General features: G+C 40.6%; 1 protein-coding gene across 6 annotated transcripts in view; it reads left to right on the top strand.

Moving 5' to 3' along the window:
* Window positions 1-24,355, top strand: part of ELAVL4 (ELAV like RNA binding protein 4) — a 64,785-nt gene that overhangs the window by 25,378 nt on the left and 15,052 nt on the right. For all 6 annotated transcript variants that reach the window (XM_030952961.1, XM_030952959.1, XM_030952960.1 and 3 more), the window contains exon 3: window positions 19,517-19,620. In XM_030952961.1, coding sequence (XP_030808821.1) covers window positions 19,517-19,620 — 104 coding nt within the window. The remainder of the gene's footprint in view (window positions 1-19,516; window positions 19,621-24,355) is intronic.

Raw genomic sequence — 24,355 nt, 5'->3', positions numbered from 1 at the left:
AAGTCTTTTTAAACATACTGGATCTCTCCAATAAAATTCATAACCTGAACTCTTTTATTCATTTTAAATTTGGTTAAACAATGACAGGAATAGTCATCTACTCCAAGTCTTTTTGCAGTCTTGGAACAGTAGTAGGAGTTTTTAATAAAATTGGTTTATGAAGTTGCCCCCTCGCTTTGGGAAGGCACATGTTAAAACAAGCATATTCCTTTACTAAAAAACTATGCTAATTTGGTAGTACACCGCTCTGAGTTGAATAGGAATGACAGCTTCTAAGACAGCCTTTAATTTGGTATTCAAAACCAAAATCGTAAACTTGGGTTTTGTTTGGTAGATTCTCAGAACAGGCAGGATATACAGTAGCATTTTTTAAAGATGCTAATGACTTGAGAGAGAAGATGGAAGTCAGGCATACATTTTAATTATGGGGGAGGGGTTGCAATAGCAAAAATGCTTTGGGTTTTTTTTTTCCACTGCAGAGATTTTAAGGGAATGAGACAAGGAAAAACAAGACTGAAGATAGTTGCCTTCATTTGGCAGGGGTGTTTAATAAAAGCAGAACTTGTGGTTGTAAAGTGTGCTTATTAAATTCTTCATTTACACTACCTAATTAATTCTAGCATTTTAAATTAACAGTGAAACTGGTCCCTGCTGTACCATTTCATAGCTACAGCATATTTCGTCCAACAACCCAGTTGTTCAGGTTTAATCAGCTGCGCTCAAAAAATGAGAAGGAACTTGGGTTAAAAAAAACCCAGCTAAGTGGCATAAACATTTTAGAACAGCATTAGATGAGAGGAGGTGACTTCAGGGAGGAAACCTATGGCTTCAGATGGATGTGAATGAGGCTCAGCACTAACCAGAAGTGCTAAGCTAGAGAGTGTTGCAGATGCTCTTTATTTCTTATTTTGTCTGAAGAAAACCAGTGACAAATATCTTCATCGCTTGAGGGAGAGGGCTTGAATTCATGGGAATTTTCAGAGAAGAAATGCTGAACTTGTTTTGTCCTGTGTTTGCAAACAAAAGATCCAGTCAGTGTAGTGTCCGTCAGATACTGTAAGAGCTGCTGGCCCTCTGAGTTGTCCTTGTTGACATAGTCTGTGTGTGGGAAAAGGAGATGTTTGTTACTAATTTTTTAATTCATTTGGTAGCTTTTTTTCCTTTTTTTTTTTGTTTCTTTGTCATTTACTCTGGAACTTCTCTTTGTATCTTCAGATGATTGGTATCCAAAAATCTTTGGCTTGCAAATCTTTCGCATCTTCAAATGATCCAGCAACACTGTAAAGCAGAATATTTATTGATACAAGATTTCTGTGCATCCCTTAAGTTATGGCAGGGTTTGCATAATTCTACTGTGTGGTATAATTTGATGTTCTTTGCATGTATAATCAGGAACTTTGTTGTTCCTCTGCCCAGAATGTAACTCTGTTGCTTTTGTGTTTTTTAATTGTTCTTTTTTGAATTTGCAATTCCTTTAAGATTATGTATACAAAGACTTTCACTTTAGTTTCAGGTATTTATAATATTACTGATGCAGGTTTAGATTAAAACTGCAGTTCAAAAATAATCATGGCATTGTAAGTATAATTTAAATATCAATGAGTGAAAAGGGGAGATGGAAATACTGCTTTACCTGTAGCCTTCTCTAGAAGTTATGGATTGTCCCCTCCTTACTCCTTGGGATGTTCAAGCATAGATCCAAGAACCAAAACCTACTAAAATGGCTGAATCAGAAATCATGCAGTATTATGAGAGAACATGAAGGTATTTTTCACATGAGAAGTGTGCAGTGCTCATTCCTCTGTGGAAACCAATAAATTGTTGACCTGGGAAGGCTGTTCTGCTCCTTCAATCCAGAAGTTTGTCCACACTGAGTTGGTATTATGTACCGTCTAGAAAAAAATGTTTCCAACTTTCCTGTAAAATAAGAAGCCCGTATTGGAAAGTTGCTGCTGTAAAAAGCAAAGACCCAGATTTTATTTAACCAAATGATGGGGAACTAGTGTGTTTCTATCTAGAACATGCTGTTCAGAGCTGCAAGTTTGCAGTTTGCTGAAATTTGGAGCTTAATTAAGCAGCCTTAATTTCAGCATCTGCATTTGGAAAGCAAGGGATGGAGAAGATCTGTATCCTCAGGAGCAGAAGCCATTTAATTGCACACTGGTGATGCCCAGGGAGGCAGGAGAAAAGGCAGGCAGGAATGGTCGTGTTCTCCAGGAGGGAATTTCTGGGGTCTAATGGCAGATGTGCAGTAGCAGGAAGACACTGAAGCTTTCCCTGGTAAGCAGACATCACTTAGTATTGGCCCAGTGTTGGCAGCAGCCAAGTTTTATGTATTTTAATTGGAGGTTTGAGGCATGGTAGATAACCAGGAGGTCCCAGTGGGTCCATCTGGGTCAGAGTCAAAGGAGGACTCTGGAATCTCATCATAATGTAAAGAGACAGAGCAAAAATGGGACTAATGGCTAAATTTAGTTCTAGGGAACAGGCCTTTGGTAAGGCAGTTTGTGACAATAGGTAACTATTGCATGGTTAAGTCTGCAGGTGAAACACTTAAGCTGGAAATTGCAGAGATATTAGTGAAATTGTGCTGCTTTGTCAAGGGGAGAAAAGATTTATTTTTATTTAAGGGAAATAGTTCACAGCTATTTGTGCTTTGAAGCTGCAGATAGAACATGTATTCACTGAAAAATTCACATGCAAAGGCTGGCAGTGTTTCATCTATCTTTTCTTTAATAATTTTATAAAATGGTGTGCCAAAAGTGTCCTGTGGAAAGAAAAAAAAAAGCTCCATATGCAGATTAATATAGTTTACAGTTGATCTGAGATAACTGAAAGTGTAACCCAAGCATAAGCTACCCCTGCATTTGATGTCCAGTTCACTGATTGTGCTTTGGAAGTGCCTTCCATTTTGAGATATTCCTGGTTCCAGTGGTTTTCCCCACGCAAAATACATTAAACAGATAGGATTATAGAATGCAAGGATTATGCTAGATAAGACTTATAAACTCTTTAGAAAGTATGTAAACACTCATGCCTCATAGCATAAGCCCACCTAATAACAGGGTTTAGGAGAAAAATACCTTGTAGAGGTAGTTTATTCCCTTGTTGACTTGGAAGGGGTTTTTAGTAATTCTCTGTAAAGCAGTGGTAACCAGTCCCTGATCTCTGATCATTTATTTGGCACAGATCTTGTTGGACTGAGTGTTAGCAGCAATTTCATTGCTCTGGTAGACGAGGAGAATTAATACAGCCCTTCAGAACAGGGGAAAAATGCTTTCATGCAGTGGTGTTCACCATAAATTGAATATATATTTCTGGCATTTGGCTTGATTGCATTTAAAGGTCATATTTAGTAGTGCCCCTCAAATTGATTGTATAGGGACTCTCTGTAAGAAGCAGTGGAGTTCTTGCATTTGACTTCCTTGAAAGCAAAAGACTTGGTATTTGCTGAAATAGGAAAAATATTTATACAGCAAAGTACTCAGCTAGGGTTCTTTTGTCTGAAAAAATAATACCAAATTAAGTGAATTGCCTTAGGTTTTTCAGGAAGTGACTGTACGTTGGCCCCACTGTATTTATTAGGTAAAGGAGATTTGTATGGAAGTTACTTCTTTGTGTTGAATGCATAGACAAATGCAGTGAGGAAAGAGTGGTCAGAGCAGCGTTGGTGCAGCTGAAAGTCAAGTGCCCAGAGAAGCACAAGTCTAAGATAATGTAGTTTGGAACTGAAAAGAAAAAATTCTTTCTGCTCATCAGATGGAATACAGACTATGCTTTATTTTTTTGTTTTATGCAGAGAATGAAATATTAAAAGATATGGAAAACTAGACATGTTTCAGAGTCTTTAAAATTTGAAATCTAGAATTATTTTTAAAGGACTAAATATATGGCTCTGAATGTTATTAAAGACCTTTGATAAATTGATCTTAATTTCATAGCCTAGTTATTTTTACAGCTTATTTCCTGAAGTATATTCTGTTCTGGAGCAGAGATAAACGTAATTTCCATGTTGCATATCCTATTTTAAGGGCTGCAGATTCAAGACAATCCCCAAATATTGATTATTTTAATGAACATTTGCATTAAGTATCTGAACTTAGCACTGTGGGGGAGGAGACACAGAAATGGTAGCAAGTGTCTCAGTGCTGGATCTCTAAAATGTTTTTTGTGTGGTTTGATGTCTGTACTGAGCACTGAGGAAAATGGTCAAATTAGCATCCATCATTTTCTTTATCACTTTTCTGCAGTCGGCTGCTGCAGACTCTGTGCCAGCGAACAAAAGAATTTTGATTTCTTGATTATTGGAAAAAAGCAATTGAAATGAGTGTTGGGGCAAATAGGCAGAGAGCAAGCAGGCATATGGCCCTTGTGCTGCAAAAGAGCTTTCTAATTAACTTCACTGGTTTCAATCCTGGGCTGCTTCTGCAGTGTATTAAATGCCTCTAATGCATATTTAGAGTATTCTACAGTTTTTGCTGCTTGGTTTGAGTAAATACCATCACCTTCCCATCAAGCCCATTGTGGAAGGATTACCAGGGCGATTTTCCTCAACAGCACGAGCAGGCCTGCATCTCTGAGCTCATGACCTCCTGATACAAGGTTACTTGTGAGGCTTTCCAGTGTGTCTGCTGACCTCCTGCTCTGAGCCTTTTTTCCATCCCTCCTATCACCTGTGTTGAGGAGAAACTGTCTGCCAGGGAACAGCCGGTGAAATGGCTCTGGTGCAACCCTCTCTCCACCCTTCACTTCTAGTGTTGTCTCTCCTTTTTGGATCATTCTGCCCCCTTCTCAAGAAAGCCAGAACCTGTGCTTCAGCACTTATGCACAGCTGCTTCTCTCTGTAACTTTTTCTTTCCTTTTAGCCCAAGGAGAAATGGGAGGAAAGGAACGTCAGTGCCAGGAAAGCTCTGGGAGACTGTCAGCCACTAGCAAGGCACTCCCAGCTGAGGCAGGGTCCTGCGGGGCAGCAGCAGACAGCACACCCAGGTGCCTGTCAGGGCTCCAAGGCTGATTTTCCCAGTGTTTCTCCATTCCCTGCTGCTCATGGAGTTCTGCCCTCCAGCCACACCTATGAGCAGCACAGCTGTACTGTGGCTGTCGCCTCTGCCTGGTTCCCCTGTGCTTTTGCTACGCAGCTTGTCCAGGAACAGAAGTGACCTGTGTAAAGCCAGTCCAAATGCTTTGGAAAGTGATCTTCCTCCTGCTCTCCCTTTTCACAAGGCTAATTTTTACCAACACTGCATTTGGAGTTTCTTCTTGACTTTCAGATGATGTTCAGTAAACTCGTGACCCGGGTTACTTGACCTGCCTGCAGTAGCTCGTTCTCTGAATCAGTGAGCCAGGGAGTCCTTGTCCCTTCTGTCTTGCAGAGCTGATCCATCATCAGCTGAGTTCCCTCTAGCAAGCTGTTTGTTTTCTCTTCAGCCAAAAGAGTTCTGCCAAGGTGATCTTCACCTTGGCTTCTGAGAATGGTCAACATGAGACCTTCAGACCGGTGTTGGGATCTGCTGCTCCTAGGAGTGAGAATGTTCTCAGCATTCCTGCCTCTCCTCTGTTTTCTGCTACCTCAGTTTGTGTGCAGTCCCTAAAGTGATCAAAGTCATCATTCAGTTTCCATCCCCTCAGAATACATCCTTCAGATTTTTGCTTCTGGGGTTACTCTGTGACTTGAGGAAAGAACTATTTACATGATCAAGCCAACCTCTCTTCTATCTGTTTGTCAAATGAGATGCAATTTGTCAAGGGCAAAGTTCCTTTTGGGATATTTACTACATGGAGGTCTTGCCTGGCCTTAAATCCTTTTTTTTTCTCCTTTGCTTCCAGAAAACTTCAGAAATTCAATCTCACTGCTTGGAAACTTAGGCCATTATTTTAAACTGACCTACAGTTAAAACTTCTTAACTTCTAATTTTGCTGTTAAACACAAGGATATATGGAGAGGGTGTTTTCTACACCCTTAACACTGCTCACCACTTCTTTTCTCCTGCATAAAACATGGTTTCTCTTGCTGCCTGAGCTGGGAGTCCAGCAGCCTTTGTGTGCAGCTCACTGGCAGTCCTGTGCTTCGAGTCAGCACAGATAACCATCTCGGGAATCTGGGCTATTGGAAGTTGCTCTGATGCACAGTCTTTGCCAACAAATCTCTGGATTGCATCAGTATTCCCTTCATGTCCTGTGCTTCATTCCTGGAATAGTCATTGATAGGGTACTGCAGCCTCTGACTTTTCAAAACATTTGTGATACAGCCTGAGTTTTGTTTGGGCTCTTCTGAATCTCTCTGCATCTATTAAGAAAGGTTTTGCTCAGGTGCCATGTTTCCCATTTCTGTGATGCCACTATCTTGTGGTCACTCTACACTGTCATTCCTGCAAAATTCTCATTCTATGAAAAGAGAAGAGAGAAAGCAAGCATCATGGCCAGTCCATTTAATTGGCATTGCTCACTGGCACTGCTTAGGCTGACTCACTGCTGCGTGTTGTTGGATTCCTGAGCAGGATCCATCACTGACTTTGCAGATGTTGCTGCTTGTCCCTGCTAGGGACAGGCAGTTACCTTTCAGTGCAGGTAACTGACTTGCAGGTGCTGGTGGAGGTGGCAGGATATTGGACCAGGCAGACCTCTGCTCTGACAGTTCTGCTGCTCTTATGACTCTCAGCATCTGTTTAATCAGTGGAATATATCAGCTTGAGGGGCAAAAAACTGAACACTTATTACTTTTATTCACAAGACTGCCTTTTTTTTCCAGTTAGATGGTTTCCAAGGGGTGTTGCAAAAGCAGATGGACAAAAAGCTGCGTCATACTCACCTGCAAGCAAACAAATGGCAGCATTGCCAGTGTGATTAATTGTTGCTGTACTAGAGGGACTGCTGTTCCTGCAGTACAAGCTCTAATCTCCCTGCTGCCCTATTCAGATAATTGTGCTCACACACATTTGGAAGCACCTTAAGTTAGGTATCAACAGGCTTCCTTCCTCTTGCTGCAGAATTCTAGGACCCAAAAAATGAGGCTGCCTCCTCCTTCCCTGGGAAGCTGTTGGCTGGATGGAGGAGGTGTATTGACTTTGCTGGCTGTGAGGATGGTAGGTAGGGCATGAGAAGATAGGACATGTAACAAGAAGTATTCTCCAGCAGTTCCTTTTTTAGACTCCTCTGTTCTCCTACTTGCTGTATCTGTGTCATTTCTATTTACCAGTGCAAATCTTTGCCCAGTTCTGTTTCTTTAAACATTTTCCTGCTCCAGAAGCCACTTTGTGTTAACCAAAAAAAAAAAAAAATCCAAAAACCCAGCCCCAAACATGAACAGCTTGAGTGCTTGACTGGTAACATATTTTTCCCTTATGCTTTCTGCTGCATTGGAATAGCTGCTCTGGTGCCTTCATTTTGGTTGTTGGTAGAATTGTGGTACTCATTCTAGGTTAGGTATTTTGCCAAACTGGAAAAGAAAGGAAGAAGTTTATTGACCACCTACCTCCTTAATACTGTGAAAAGCCTTTTATAAGAGTAGTGTATTACAGACATTGCACTGTTTTTAGTGGTGGTTAGCCAACAATGGCAGAAATCTGCCATCTTGAAAAGAACAGAATTTTTATGCTGGAGAAAATTTACTGAGGAGCATATTCATGCTAATATTCTTCTCAAAAGAAATTACCAAGATTAAGTGATAGAACTAAGTAGTATGTGCACACAAAGTCATAATATTTTCTCCTTGAAGTGGGTTTCATTACTTTTGTTACCTGCAGGTACCTAAAAGGAATGTTTTAAACATTTGAAACCCAACTTAAATTCCACTTCTTGCTTTAAAATTCTTGGAAGTTCTGTCTTAAAGCTGAAACAAATTTATGGTGAGGCTCCCTGCAGTCTATATATCAGTGCATAGCAAAATTTTTATAGGTAGCATGTTTTGGAATATGATGAAGTAGCTTTACCTTTCTCAGCATCTTTCCAGATGCTGTGTAAAGTCATCTACGTAAATCTAACTATTACAGATTAACCTTCTTAGCTGTCAGGTTGCAGCTTTTATTTATGTTTCTGCTGATCAGATTAAAAATGCTGCAGTCACGAGTTGTGTTGTTAATATTAAATTTTGTATTTCAGTCTGTAATAAATTACTTTCCTGTGTGCATTGGAAAATGTAGTTAGTAGAGCTCAGAGTTTAATTAGTAGGCTGTTGATGAGACAGAACAGGTATTGAGAGTCATTGTTCTGAATTACTGTGAAATTTGTTAGTATTGTTATGGCTTTTGTTTTTTGCTGTTTGACACAGGCTGAGGTACAAAACCTTAAATGTTGCTGAATTAAATCATTTAATGACAAAATTACCAGGGCCTTTTGAGTTTGCAGTCAAACAGGTTTCAGATATTGATGTTGCAGTATAATATTATGTCCTGCTTAATATGCTTGTTTTGCACAACATATTCTTGTTTTTTTCCAGTTCTATGTTCCTCTGCCATTTCCTTTAGACTGGAAGCATTACTGCCACCATTTCTACATGAAATTATTCCAAGTTTGCTGATGCACTGGCTTTTCCAGATCTTGGCTGTATCTTTCCCGTGGTCTCTGCTTGCTTCCTTCTTATTGATAGAGTATGTTTTTGGCCTTTTTATTGAAATCTCTAGCCTATGACCAAGATTTTTGTTGAGCCAGGACTTTCCACTCTGCAGTTCTGTGACACTTCATGAAAGTAGGAACCTTGGTCTGTGTGCAGGCTCTGTCCTGGTTCTGTCCTTTTGCCTTTCTTCTACCACTCACTGCCATAATTTTCTAGGGGAGCTTCTCATAAGCTTTGACTCTGGGTGTCTGGCATTGCCCTTTTTCATACAATGTGCCTGTTTGGCACATTTGCACCAAAGCTGTGTATGGGTACAGTATGGGCTCACTGTACTCTGAACTTACTGTGCCTTTGGTTGAAGCCTAATTATTGAGCAGTGAATAATCACTCTTTCTTTTGGTTTGCCTTCAGCTTCTGGTCCATTGTTCAGTATTAAATTTCCAGTTGCATTCTACTTTCATCTAAATTTCAGAAGTGCCAGCATTTGGGATGATATGCAGGAGGGAAGATACATCTGCTGTAATGAAGCTTGTGCCTCTTCTGTGACCTGCTGGCTCGTGCTCTTGGAGTGCCTTTTCTCTTTGGTTCCAGACAATGATTCTTTCTACCCTCTTGTAATTTCATCTTTTTTTGTGTAACAATCTTAAAAGCAGTACACTTCTAATATTTCATCTCCAGTCATAGTCTTTACACATTTGAAATATCTATAGGCTTTTGTATCTCACTTTGGTCAGATTTCATCAAAGGATACCATATTTTAGTGTTTTAGCACTGAACACTTCTAAGCTTATATCTTAAGTCACTCTTGAGCCTTAGGTCTTATTTTTAAAATGTGACTGCAGAAATTTGCCTTCAGTTCGTTGCCTTCCTTTTCTCTGGTACATCCATTCCTTGCTGGAGTTGTGTGGTCTTTACCATTCTTTCTGTACTGCTTGTCCAGTGATGCTGTGTCCTTTCTCCCCAGTGTGACATCCCCTGTTTGGGATGAGGACTGCCTCCCACAGCGTAGTGCATGCTTAGTGTAATGCAGTGACTTCTTTAATTCCTTCTGCAGATTTTTTTTTTCCACACTGCTGATAACCATTTTTATTTGCTGCTACATCTTTCAGGTTTTTTTTTCCTTGTTCTAGTTTTCACTTTTTCTCAGTGAATCTTGTTTTCACTTAGCCTGTTTGTTTCTAATGTCTGCATTCTTGTGTTTAAGTCGTCTCTTCAGCATTGAATTTACTGTTCAGGATAGACAAGTCATGGCTGTTTCTTGTCCATTCATGCCTCTCCCCAGAACACTGGATTTTTATAGTACAGTCCCTGTTCTGTTCTGGGACAAAGCAGGGAGGAGTGCAGCCTTGCTCTTCTCGGAACAGCTGCTAATTCAGAGGCTGTGTGCTCCTTGAAGGAAGGGGGAGGAGAAGATGAAAAGAAGGGGAAGCAAGAGATGTCAACTGAGGGGAGCAAAATCCAAATATTTGTTCAGAAATGGAACTCACTTGTCTTGTGTATGTCAGGAGCAGTAGCTTTTCAAAACCTATTTAATCAGTTGCTTGCAGTAGTACGAACACACCCATGCTGAAAATCCAGGTTTGCATTTAAAGAAACTTGATAAAAGCAAGCAAACAAAAAAGAAAAAGGAGGATAAAATATTCTACAGAGCATGAAATGGATGTGTTGTTTACAAGCTATCTCTAGCCCAGCACAACTCTCAATGGACCAATGATAAGGTTCCAATCTTAGAGGGGAGGGAGCTGCAGTTTTAGCTCCCTGTTATAGTGTCTGCGTTACTCTGTCCAAGTTCACCCTGGAAATTGTGATGCCTTTCAGTTTTTCTTCTCCGTAACAGGAATAAAAGTGCTTTCCGCAGTGGTGTTTGTGAAGAAAGGTGTGTTTCAGAGGTAAAATGCTTCCATGCTATGGTAATGGGAACCACAGAAGACTCCAGCCAAGTTAGCAGCATCTGTCTGAAAGTGCCATTTAAACTTTACAGGCAGATTAGTCCATGTCCTCAAGCACAGCAGTGGCACAGCTGACTTGGTTGGACTCTGTAGTCTGCAGGTAAGAGCAAAGCCTTGTTTCAGGTGAGATGCAGAACATCTGAAATCATAGAAGCCTTTAGGAAACTGTAAAGCACGATTTTGAAGAGCAGGTGTGTCTCACCTTGCTGGTGTGGTCAAGTAGAAAATGGAGTAGTTGCACGGTTTTGGAAGCCCTCTTGAAGTTTTTGTGGGGGTAGGATTTTTGGCAGGATCTGGTGGCACTGGGCAGCAGCAGGCTATCAAAGGGTGCTCCATCTTGTTCTGTATTGGGAGTTAGATATATGGGGCCATTCTAACGTGAAAATAATTACTGTATCTAATTTTGAAAAATGGCAGTTACTGTCAATTGGTATTTAATTTAGATGAGAACTGCTACTGCTTCGGCATCTCTGAAAATCAAGACATTAAATTACACCATCTTGCATTGAGAGATTTGTCAGAACTACAAAAGAGGACATAACTCGTGTAATCTCTGGCACTGCCTGGCAAAATCAATTCTAACTCAAGATGCTGGATCAATGATATTTCTTTCTGTTTTGGGGAGCTTGCAGATGGGCTTGGGGAGTCTTGCTTTTGCTTTTGGGGTCACTGTGTCCGGGTCCTCAGGGCTCTCTTCCAGTGTCATGTGAAGGTCTGGGGCTTGCCGTTACCTCATCAGCACTAATAATTTGCTTTAGCTACATTGATAGGATTTGTTTCACATTTTGGGCAACGCTTCTTTTTATTCCCCTTTTATTTTTCTAGGCTTGTTGTCATGGTACCTGGCACTTCCCATTCAGATATTAAAATTGAGTGAGTGGTGTCTCTATGTCTGGTTCATTTTGCCTCTCTTATCCTCTCCCTGAGGGAGAGTTTTACGTGGGATGTAGCACACTGTTTGCAAGGGCTTCCTTTGGGGGATTTTTTAATCATATAGCAGCGTCTCTGTTGGGGAAGGCCTGGTGCAAAGGAGCCCCTTCCACTTGGGCTGGAGTTTATTAAATCCTGTGTGCACAGGGCTCCCGTGGGACCTCATTGTGTCTCCCCTCGAGCTCCCCAAAAAAGGCCTCACTCCTGCAAGAATGAGCTTTTAGCCGAGTCTCTCTGGCATTAAGGCAGTGATAGGAATTTTCTCTGTGCAGATACCTGATGGGGGAGTGCCATAGCTGTTTGGGTATCAGGGCTCTGATGCCTTAGGAGGAGAGTTTGCTTGAGGGATCTTGTCCTATCTGACAATCTTTGTGTCATTGTGTAGGCTTTGCAGGTGCTCTAGCTGTGGAACATAGAGAATTTTTCACAGAGCTTTGGGGTTAGCTTTACTTTTTTTGTGAAGCTATGGGCATGTTTCTTAGGAGGGAATCTTTTAAAAGTGCATTCCACTGTTAGTCTGCAACATGGCTTTGCTCTCCAGTTTTATTTTAAGGATCTGCAGAACTTGGATAGTGCTGGTGGCTGTTTTTAGCCAAGGACAAATCATGCTTCTTAATTGTAGGTGCACTGTAGCATCTCACCATATCTGGGGCTCTAGATTGGATTGCATTTAAATACAGCTGACCTTTCCTAATGTAGAGGGATGGGATCTTATCAAAAGAACTAAGGATAATTCAAGTATAGTAATTTGATGGAAGGCTCCGAAACAAAGCTTGTACCCAGACGCCTTCCTGCAAAAAGCAAAAAACAAATGGTTTGTCACTCATGCCTGCCTGTCTGGTTTTTGCTTTGAGAAAGATTGTGCATTTTTCCCTAAATTCTTACAGAAGCGAGTTAATAGGGGGAGAATGTTCTCTTGCTGTTCATGGACAATGTGTATTGAATTAATCCTAGTTTGTACAAACATAAGGAGTCTGTATTGTAAATAAGCTGTAGACTAAATGGGTGCTGTGATAGAGCTGGGCTAAGCACAGAACAAGGTACCCTTCATAGATGGGTTGCAGTGAATTGTGACAGTGACAGCCTTAGCTTAATTGTTTGGTCCTAGGAGCACTGTGCGCAGAAGATGCTTCCCTTCTGGTTTGGTTCTCCTGAGACTGCAGTGTGCATTGCTGGGGTGACAGCAGGTGATTCTCCTTGGTAAAGAGGTGGAGGATGAACAAGACTGACATTACTGGTATAAAAAAGCGTCAGACACGGAGCAGGTTTTGAACTGGGCTCATGATCAGATCTCATTTTCTCTTGATCTGCATTTTCTCTCTATAGCTTACCTCCTTTTTAAGGTGAACAGCTCTATTTGTTGGTGACTGTTGTGGAAACAACAAGAAAAAAAAATGAAAGTCATTTCACTTGACCTTCTTTGCACATTTTGAATGTATCATCTCGAGGATATTTATGTAACCTTCTCCAAAATCCTCTACTGCATACAGTTTTTTGTATGAAATATAGTCATTCCTTTTCATCCCAGGAATGTGTTTAAAAGACTTCTGAATTGGTTTGAAGGCTCACAGCGTGGTGTTCTGAAATGGACCTGCCTGCTGGAGCAGGGACTGCCTTGAACGTCAATTCTCTTCGGTTTCTCTTGCTTAAAAGACAGAAAGCAATCTCCCTGCCATCCATCCATATGTTCTATTTATTACAAACATCTCAATCTTGAGAAACACTGGGAAAAGTGGAAGAGTTATGTGCAGGTTTGCTTGGAAGAGCCACAGGTGGACAGCAAGTTGCGCTGAGCTTTTGCCACAGAGAGAAGCTCACCCCGTCGCCAGTTCCTTCCCTAAATTTCACCGAGGTTTGGACAGGCACAAATGGATCTGGGGAGATGTGGAGAATTGGTGGTGAGCATTATTTATCTTTTGGTCCCCAAGGCAGAGTGACTGAAGGCTGTTGCTGTCTGACTCCTGCCTGGCTGATGCGAGATGAGCTGTCAGACGTGCCCTACTTCCGAAGGGAGGGATGGCATCGGCGCTCGCTAAACGCCTGTCTGTAGGGAGGGCAGCTTTAATTAGGTTTTACATTTGGGCAGGGGACAACAAAACTACAATTTGAGGCAGTTCAGATCACTGCTGTCCCATTCTGTGCTTGTTGGTGTGACTGCTTATAGTGGCGACCATAGTTCTTTAATTCCACAGTAATTTATTTCCAAATAAAAAAGATGTTTTTTAACCATATTTTAACTTACCTGTTGCAGGTGAGCAATTAAAAGTTGTACTCATCTCAAAGTTGCTCTTAGTCTGAAGTCTTCCTATTGCAGGAAACTATTCTTTCTGAGAAAGTAGTTTGCTTCTGCTTTGCTTCTGGCAGTGATTGTTCTTCGTAAAACCAGCAGGAACAGTGTATTTGTAGAGCTTCAGTGTAGAAGAGATTATAGAGCACTTAACACATCCTGCCAAAACGTTCCCTGGATTAATTTCTGCTTGAGCTAGAGCATAGCTTTCAGAAAAAAAATCAAGCCTTCAGAATTTCCAGTGGTAGAACTGACAGAATGGTTGGTAGGTACTTAAATTTGTGTTACCTTCCATGTCAAAAACAGAGAGCAAATGGCTTCCACAGGAAAACAGCATTTGCTCTATTGTTTCTAGTCTGGTTTCACTTGCCAAGCAGTGGGACTTGGGATATGTAATGCCATGGGCAGACATTAGTAAGAAAAAAAAAAAAAATTTGTACTTCAGGTGAATACTAATGTAGTAATGTTCAGGTTCAGCTTCATTCAAATCACTATCACAACTTTTTTGATCAGGTAGGCAGATTGACCCCCTTATCTCAACTGAAGGAGTTTTTGTGCTGTAGTCAATTCTCATGGCCCCATCACCAAGGCATCAGTGTCTTGCTTGCAGCACATGCACCAGGACTGGGCTCTTCCTCAGCAAAGCGCAGGCAGATCAGAAGCAGCAATTTTTCTTTCCATTTCTGATTCTGTGACTTTATGGCAAGAATAGTTTTAACTCTTGTGTCATTGTTGCAAGCTTGATGTAGCCTGTGTCAGTCTTTGATTTCAGCATTCCTAAAGCATGCCACAGCTAACTTGGTTTGTCAGGATGTAATCTTTGTGCTGTGCAAATGTGTGTATTTGTGGTTTACTGAGGAACCTAAATTGCTTTGTGCTTTCCCTCTGTCCTCTTTGTGCTTATCCTCTCCTCCTCCTGTCTTTCTGCAGTCAATTTTCTCAAGCAAGGAGTTTGGGTTTTTTCCACTTACTGGTGGAAATAAACAATTTAGGGCCAAGATCTGTTTCCTGAGATAGACCTGTAGGAAAGCATCTTTCTCGTGATTTCCTGTTCACAATTCCCAGTAAGAGATCTGTTGGCTCTTTTAATCCATTTAATGTGTGCTCTGTTAATTTTGTTTTAGTCAATTAATAAGCAGTACCAAATCAAGTCCTTTAGAGAAGACTAAGTATATCAATGTTGATTAAATGGTATTCTTAAAATTTATAGGTCAAACTTGTAATCTCATCAAGAAGGTTGTCAGTTCAGTTTGACAGAATCTATTTTCCATAGACTTAATTTGATTGACATTGATTTTATTACCTACCCCCTCACTAATTCTTTATTATGAAAGTCCAGTATTGAATATTCTGTAAATTTGCCTTGCTCAGCATTAGACTGCTGGACCTGTAAGTACTTGGACTGTCCAGTCTTCCCTCTTTGAATTCCAGTGCAAACATTTTTCCTCCAGCCTCCTGGAATTTCTTGATCACAAAAGAGAGCCATTAGCCCCTTTTTTTGGAGTCTGTTCTCTGCAAATAGTCCAGATCATTTAATTTAAACATATATAACTTCAGGAGCTCCTGTTAGCATTCACCTGGGTATATCTTCACATACTTCTTCAGGTGTACAATGCCTCTTGTCTCTGTACTGTTACTATTAGTATCTCCTGGTGAGTCAGGATGAGTGTTAAGGGATCTTTTTTCAGTAACCTAAAAAAAATTACTTTGTTATTCCAACCTTTACTAGAAGGGTTTTATGCCTTTTTAAAATCTGTTTTCTATGGTATTTCTGTTCTAACTTAGAGGGGTTTTTCAATATGTTTTCCCTTTACTTCTTAACCTAAATATGGAATTGGCCAGTGTATACTGGCCTATAGTGGAAATAAAGGAAGGTGCAGGTCTTTGACACTGTCTTTTTAACAGTTGCAGGTTTTTGGACGTATGGATAAAAATGATACAGGGTGAATTGATTTTTTTTTCTATCTTCTTTGTCATTACTTGTTTTAAGTGTAATTTTCAGCTCTGAAATGGAACTTTCTCAAATGCAAAACATGTACATTTCCAGTTTGGGTTCGGCTTTGCCTGTTTTGGTTTTTTTAAGTCTGTCAAGTCCTTGATAACTTCTAACCCTGTTACTGCTCATTTTTAGACCTATTCCTTACCAGATTCTGGGAGGTCCACTATCCATTTTCTGCTGCTAGAGAAAACATTCGGAAAGAGCAGTAGGAATAGCAAGATAACAAGGTGTTGTTTTAGGATCAACTAGAAATATCTCTTGCCTGACCTACTGAATCACAGCATGTGATGAACTATTGGATTCCAAATCACAGAAAATATTTACTATTTGCGGTGCTGTTCCTGGGAAGTGTAGCATGGGAATGAACTACAGTGTCTGTGTGGGATCCCACTGAGAGGTCCAGCTGCTTGCTTTGTGCTGCCAGATTGTGTCCAAAGAAGTGTTACCCTTTTGGAGAACATGCAGGAAGAGCACATGATGAAGAAAATAGGGAAGTTCATACTGTTTACTGTATTTTGGAAGAAATCCTTTCCTTTCTTCACCTGTAACAGTTTTTAGTTCTTTCATATCTGGAGTCTGTTTTGTCTGACATAAGGTATATTGCTCTTGAGAGGAATTTGAAACTCATGTTTTTAGCTGCATGTATAAATTTTTTTGGCTTCTTAGCTGTAAATGTTTAGCACAGTAAAACTTTATGATGTTTTCCACAGTCATCATAAAGCTTTTCACAGACAAAATACTAATCTGAGTTTTTCTTTTCAATTTTTTGAGACTGGGGTGTTTGTGTCAGTTTTCAAACACATGATAATATTTAGGCAAGGTTGTTGAAAATACAAAGTAACCAAACAAAATAGACCCCTGAAGTGGAAAGCTCTCGGTGGGAAATTTTTTTTCCCTTCAGCTTCGCTGGTACAGTGAGGTCTATGCCAGGACACAGCAGAAGGAATTTGCTGATGGAAACAACTGCATCAAGCCTTCAGTGGGCTGTGAAGGGTGTGGAGTTTGAGAGTTTTTAAGATAAAAGGGGTATTCATTGAATTAACAGAAATTCAGTGCTCAAACTCTGAGCATTCACCCTTTTCTGTGAGAGTAGAGTACTGCTAATATAGCAATCAGTGGGATATGAATTCATAACCAAATGCTTCTGAGTAACAGGCCTGCTATCCTGGTACAAATTCCATATATTTCTTGATGTCCAGGAGTATATACACTAACAAGAAGAAATCTTGTTTCTGCAGACCTGTTGTTTGAAAGAAAAAAGGTATGACAGTGTAATAGTTTTCATTAAGCCAGGTTCTGCAGTCCTGCATGAAGACAAGACCAACTTTATTTGTTTTGGTATTTGTTATCCTTCACCTTGGAGAAAATATATTTATCCATTGCCACTTGGTAGTGAGAATGAGAGATGATGGTATCTAAACTTGAATGTTACTGGGGGACTCCAAGAAAAATGTTGTGTAATTGTGATCTCATTATTTTCTTGTATTGCCATTTATTTCCCTTTTCTACTGCTAGTGCTGTCTGTGGGTTTGCTGTCCATGGTCTCTCTTGTGTAAGTACTTACAGAAGTGAGACTCTTTCTGTGGGAGATTGCTGAGAAGCAGTGTATACGTTGTAGAGGTTGGTCAGTCCATGTGCCCTGAGAATAGCAGTGGCTGGACATGGAAGCCCAGGATCAGACATTGGCCATAAATCCCAGTCTCACATCAGCTACTCCTGCTCTCTATGTACCTTTGAAGCCCAGAGATGATTAATAGGGAAAGGACAGAAACACAGGTTATCCAAGCTCTGATCCTTGAGTCTCCTTCCCCCTATAAAAAGATGTTTGTTTCCTAGGGAATGGCTTTCCTCTCCCTAGGATTGTTTAGGATTAAATGTATCAAAGATTTGATGTGTTCAGAGGCACAGGGATTGGGGCTGTATAAAATACCTTAGGTAGGCAAGCAGAAGAAGGCATGGCAGGGAAAGTATCTTTACAGTATTTTTGCTCCAGGCTTTGTGCTCAGCCAGACTTCAGGTCATTCTTGGTTAATGTCATGTAACTTGGATAAGAATATTTTTGCTGAGATTAGTTCAGCTCTCCAGGAAGACCAAGTATGTTTTTAGACTTTTTTTCTGAAGTTAAATTGATGGGACGGAATTGCTCCCTGGCTGTATTGTATGTTAAAACAGCCATTTCTTCTCCTTTGCCTGCATGTGGGCATTTCAGGCATGAACTGCAGTGTTTCCATGGATTTTTAAAGTCTTCCATTGCATAGTTAGCAGCTTTTAGGGCTTTGATCTGATTTCGTAAGACAGAAGCGCTCCCTGTATTTGTGTTACAGCAAACGCTGTATTTTTGGTGGCGTCTGACTTTGAGAAACACACAGATGCTTTTTTGTAGTCCAGGAGACAAAGAAACAAAGCTTTGTGCTGGGAGGCAGGATCTGTGCCTCCAGGGGACATCAAGGCACTTGGTGTGCAGCTGCCTTCCCAACCTCCCCTTCCTCCTGGTGAGCAGGAGTTGGGTCGCTGCTTTGCTGCTCCTATGGCTAGAAATCTCCACAAATGCTGCTCCTCTCCTGGGGAGGGATTTTCACGTGTTTCCTTTCTCACTGCCTGTGAGCAGGAGCATTTTGATCCCCTGCACATCAGTGCCGAGGGACAGGTGGTTTTTTGGCATGCTGTGCCCCAGATACACAGAAGGGTGTATGAGAGGGAGCCTGACAGGATGGTTCACCTGCCTGTTTGGGCTTACTGATTCTTGAAATGTGATTATCTGTGTGTGTTTCTGAGTTCATGTGCCTTAAAAAAAAAAAAAAAAAAAAGCTGTGTTTTCCAAACATGCAAAATAAGTTCAGTAGGATGCTGGAAGGAAGGGATCTGGAAGCGGCTGTCTGTCATGTTGCATTAATAGAATTGGTGCTGCAAAGCTGCTGCTTGGGAACTGGGAAAAGATCCCTGTGGAGCAGGTTCTCCCAGCCCTGTGCAGCCCCACAGCCCCGTGTGTGTCTGTGATCCCTGCAGTGCCCACAGCACGGCCTCTCCAGCCCCGTGTCACTTAGCCCAGTTATTAACCGGGTCTGTTCCTGCTGCAAACACACACACACACGGGTCTGGCCAGGCAAACAGAAGCTGTTGAAAGGCTTTTGGCTGCTGCAGTGGCCTCCTGCCATCCCGTGCACAGCAGCAGTTGTTGCACTGTTTGGGTTTGCTGTCATCTCAAATGCTCCAAGGGGAGCTCTAATGTGGTCCCTCGCCCGGCTGCAATTTGGGCTGTCCCTTCTCCTATTTACTGGCTGCTCACTGAGCAGTAAAAAGAGATGTAAAGGTGGCTTTCTGTTCCTCAGCTCTTCAAGGTTAGTGTAAAAATGCAGTTTCCTAAATTTGTGGTTTAAATACTTCAAGATTCATTTATAAACAGCAGCAAAATTATATGTGTGTGTTTATTTAATTTTAAGAGGTGGCCTTGTTACTGGCAGGTCAGCCAGTTATATTTATTAGGAGCTCAGCACAAAACTATTACACAGTTCTGTTGCTGTCAAGCCTCGTACATGCTTTGCAGTAAACTCCTGGGGAAGGCAGGGTGAGGAGTTGCTGCTTCTTGTTCTTACAGAAGGATCTTCAGAGCAGCAGTTTAAAGTTGTGATGGCTCCCCCTGTATTAAGGAGATAAAGAAATGGTGAAAAACAGCATAGAGACTCTAAGGGAAAGCAGGGATGAAATGAACAGTGTAAGAATATTGTGCTTCCACTCTTGGAAGTTGTTCCTGTGCTGAAAAATACTGAGTCCTTTTTTCTTTATTTCTTGTGTTTCAACAGGGCAGAGTTTAGGATATGGATTCGTTAACTACATTGATCCAAAGGATGCAGAGAAAGCCATTAACACTTTAAATGGACTCAGACTCCAGACCAAAACCATAAAGGTAAGACAATATAAAATGCCTTTTGCTCAATTCAGGAACGAGAGAAAGTAGTTGGAACTGTTTCTGGCAATTTCATCACTATTTTATTCTCTATTGTAAGGGGGTTAACGAGCTCCTCCTTGGAACAATGAGCGACATGCAGAAGATGAAATCTCTCTTCTCCGAAATTGCTGCTATTGTTAAAGAGAGGGGAAAGTAACAGGAAGCTCTTTAAAGCATGGCAGTGAGGCTTAAATGTAGAATAGAACAGCCAGAGTGATACCATTATCCATAAACAGGTGAAGTACCTGATGGTGTATTCACAAGTTACATGTTTCCTTATATTTTCATGGGAAATACTTTGTCACAGAGTTCTCTTTTAGTGACACTGCTGTCATTATCAGGTGTTGAAAGCATGTTTCTCACAAGTTAGAATATGTCAGTCTCAAAAAAAAAATTCTCAATTTCCACATCCTTAATTTGATTTATTTTTTAAAAGCTGGAGACTTCCCACCGAAGTCTCTTATTTCATTGTTTGTAATAGACCATTAGTTATTCAATGACCTTCTTAAGTGGTCTCACAAGAAAAGCAAGCTTCTACACTGTCACCGTTTTTGCTGCATGGCTGATAAAGCTGTTCTGGAACGGCTTACAGAAGATTTCCACATCCCAAATTCTGACAAATAATACAGCTTAAGGGATGTGAATCAAAAAATTGAACAGGAGCAAACAGCAGATCAGATTCAAATTATCTGAAACTGCTTTGATCATTTTTTGGATGTTGGCTTTTGATTTGCACCATTTTCTTAATTTTTCTTCTGTAGTTAATTTGTATTTCAAAGCTAAAAGTGTTAATATAAAAATAGAATTTTTACTGTACTGAATATTGGTACAAGTAATGTCAGTGATGTTGTATCTTGCAAAAAAAAGATGCAGTGTAATGTAGCCAACACGGTAGATTTTGGCAGTCTGGCTAAAGACTGTGGTTTGGAAAAAGTGGTATTCTCTGAAGCAAAAATATTTCTTGGATTCTGGTGTATTTCTGAGGATTGTTTCAAGCAGTTTTTCCCCTGATGTTTGATCAGTGAAGAGCAGAAGTGCTGAGCTGAGGGTTATGAAAGTGGTGGAGCAGCTGCATGGATTTCATAGGAAAGGCTGCTTCCAAACCTCCCTCAGACCATCCAGATCCCATCCCACAGATAGGCATGTGGGCCATACATCAAAATGCTCACAGCATGGTTTTGTAGAGCTAATGGAAACACTTACAGGAATATGTAAGGCAAGGCAGCAAAATCTACCATCTTATCAACTGCTGCAGGTGGAAATGCAGGCTTGGACTCAGCAGTTTCCACTTACAGTGAAAAGTTGCTCTCCAAATTGCTTTTAAAGGCACATTATCGGGGAAAAATATTTTGAAAATGCTTATTAAGAATTCAGTAGAACTTGAAAAATCTAGATCAGTTTTTCATGCAGCACATGTATATTTTGAACATTATTCAGCCGTAGGAAAGAGCTGCATTTCTTGTCCCTAAGTATCTCTGCTGCTTTGCCTCTGTTTTTCTTTTTTGTGAACCAGAGCAGTGCTATTACATTCATAATATTTCAAGGTTACAGGAAACTCATGCAGTAAAAAGACTCTAGAAACTGGAACCCACACCAACTATTATTATACATTTCTCACATGCAAAATTAAACCATTATACTTTTTTATCATCTGTAGTAAGACTTTTGTTATCTGGGAACTTGTATGTAAAATCTTATTCGTGGTACCTTTTTTTAAATTTTGTATAAATTTTAGGAATTCAGTGGTTTGTTTTGGGGTTTGCATGTTTATTAATAGCTTGTAAACTAGCATAGAATAAAAGGTCATGGGGGGCTCTTGAAAGCTGTTAAAATTTAATAATAAGCAATGAGATTGATGTAATATACATGCACAGGAGCTGCATAAGTTCTTTTATGGCTGGGAGGAAGCATAGGGTTTGGGATTTTTTTTAAATAAAGTTGGGTTTATGCAGTTGCCTAAAACAAACCCAAGGGAGCCTTCTATCCCAACAGCCAAATTTTTGGCCCCAGGGACATCTAATCAGTAGTTTCCAACCCAGTTTTTCATTGCAGAATCGCATGTGATTACCTTACCTTTACCCCCTTGGTTTTTTTTATATTTTTAATTATGTTTTACTTCTGGAAATCCTGATAAATTAGGTCTGCTTTCCCTAGTACTGTGCAGTGGGGATGGAGCTTTCCCAGTGTTCACACTGAGGGATAAATCAGGTGTATTTAGTGCTGCCAGTGGCATTTGTGTTGCTAGAGAGATCTCTGGTTTCCAAAAGGTTTCAAGGTGATGAGGAGCAGAACTCAGCACTGCTGAACCTTCTCACTTGCCCATTTCCCCCACATGCTGCTTTCCAGCATCTCACTGTCATTCTTTGTAAGGCTGAAGTATTTAAACTTGTGGAAATACTATATTTAATTATCAGACCAAATTACTTTAGCTACAGATGCCCTTTACAGTTACTAAAAATGCACCATTGGTGCATTAAAAAACCTCTCTCAAGAGAACATCTAGAAATGAATTCGGTAGCACATAGTTTTGTAGACTAAAAAATATTCAGTAGAACAACATTGAACTGGAAAAGTACTGAAGACTACTTTGGTCTGCTTTCTTCATGAATGTGGCTGGGTTTTTTGCTTCAGAATCAATCTGTAAATATCTTATTGATGGATGGGCTGAACCTTGGCTCCTGTCCATGTATGCTGAGTAGCTGCAGTCCTCCAGGTGGAATTTCTCTGGCTGCCTTTTGGAAGCTGTTTTGATGGAGAGCAAGTTGAAATGAGTAATCTGTGAAAGCCTTTTACAGTGGCAAATTACTTCTACTTGCCAAGGTCACTGTGGTCCTGCTGGCTTTGTCCCATCTGTGTCATGAGCTCTGCTGTTCCTTGCACCTAGACTGAACATGAGGGTGGCTCTGGGGAGTTGTATTTACACTCATTTTTTGACCCCACAAGGCTTAATTCCTGTTTAAAAATAATATATGTATTTTATGCATGTGGCCCGAGATGCTGTCCTTTTCACTCCTGTAACATTTTTGTGGCAGCTTAATGTTCTCTCTCTCCTGATGCCTTGCAAAACAACCATGCACAGGAGGAACTGGCTTAATAGCAGGATCAGCAGAACAGCCAAGCACAGTCAGCTCTGATGTGTGGACTAAAATAACTGAAGAAATGTTCTTTTTATTCTGTCATTGTTATGATAAATAATCCCTTTTCACTCTAGCAGCTAAAATATTTATGTGCGTTTTATTTAAGTCAATGATGCCCTTTCAAGTCAAAGTTGAGAGGTGACGATTTACAGAATATCTGTTGGGGAAAAGCATTGGAGGGAGTTGTGTTTGGTGGTAATAGGTTATACACATTTTGTTCTTCCTCAGCTGATCATAGTGCATATTTTATTTACACCATTTCATAGCAGCATCATCTTCTTGTGAGAGAGAAAAGCTTCACTTTATTTTTACAGCTAAAGCTTGACATAATTCTGCAAAACAGTTTAGAGTGAGGGAAGAGACAGTGTGTGTTGAAATAAATATATATTCCAGAAATTGAATCTATTTTTAGAAATTAAATTTGCCCATCCATAAAAGCATATGAAAGGTCACTGCTGCTGTTGAAGATTGCCTGGCAATTCAGTTGCATCAAATATCAGAAGGAAAATAAGATGTGTGATGCATGGGGTACAGATTGTTTAAACTGCTGCTTTGCCCTGAAAAAAGGACAACGTCTGAAAGGATGCGAAGGAAGTGTTTTACAATTTACTTGGGGATTCAGGTGACCTGGCCTCATTGGAACAAGGGCAGAACAGTTTTGAAAGGAAGTTTGAAATCTAAAAAGAGCCAGTGACCCCCTGAAGTGCAGTCTTGTGCACCCCTCTCTTCCTTTTTCTCTGTTGCCTGGGAAATAGGTTTGCTTCTTCCTTGCCTCACAGGAGCAGGTGGTACATGCTGTGACACTGCTGGAGCAAAGGGAGATGTCCCCAGAGAGGGGAGAAGGAATCTGGGTTCTCTGAGCCCTTGATAAGCTCCAGTTTTTAAATCCATCATATCTATCCCATGGTAAAATACCAAATGGATGATTCCTCTGTGCTCAGAGGCTTTTCCTAGTTATTTTAATTTTCAGTTAAATTTAATAAATAGCATGAAATTCTGTATTTCTGCTTTATTCTCCTGTTTTGATCAATAGGTCTGGATGATCTTAGTTTAAAATACAGCAAATAAAGCTGTGGGAGAAAGTAATGCTGCTTTTTCTGAAAATAAAGTAGTAACATTACTGCTGAAAGATCTTCCTATTTATCTTGGTTTCTTTGGCATTTTTCAAAATGCCAGCTATTTCCACAAAACTCAGGCTCTAAATCTGTCCATGTTAATTCTTGTAATTGTCCACAAAACTACAAACCATCCTGTCACTGTAGGGTAACCAAATAACAGCAGCCTCAGACTTCTCTGTCCTACAAAGTCATTTGTCAAAAAGATTGCCTTCCAGCCGTGCTGTGCAGAGGAGGAGGAATTGCAGCAGGGAGTGCTGGGGAAGAGACTGCATCTCCTGCACCCCATCCTAGACTCCTGGGGAGGTGTCGGGGGAGCTCAACACAATTTGGGTGGCAGCCAGAAAGCTCTGGGTTGCTGACAGTGATGGTGGCAGAGCTTTGGTGTTGGGTGCCCTTGGTGCAATGCTCAGCCAAAACCCCGTTTTCCAGCCATGTTCT

This window comes from Camarhynchus parvulus, chromosome 8 (assembly GCF_901933205.1).
Source record: "Camarhynchus parvulus chromosome 8, STF_HiC, whole genome shotgun sequence".
NCBI classification, from domain to species: domain Eukaryota; kingdom Metazoa; phylum Chordata; class Aves; order Passeriformes; family Thraupidae; genus Camarhynchus; species Camarhynchus parvulus.
Note: the sequence above shows the minus strand (reverse complement) of the source record. Positions and strands in the feature narration are given on the sequence as shown.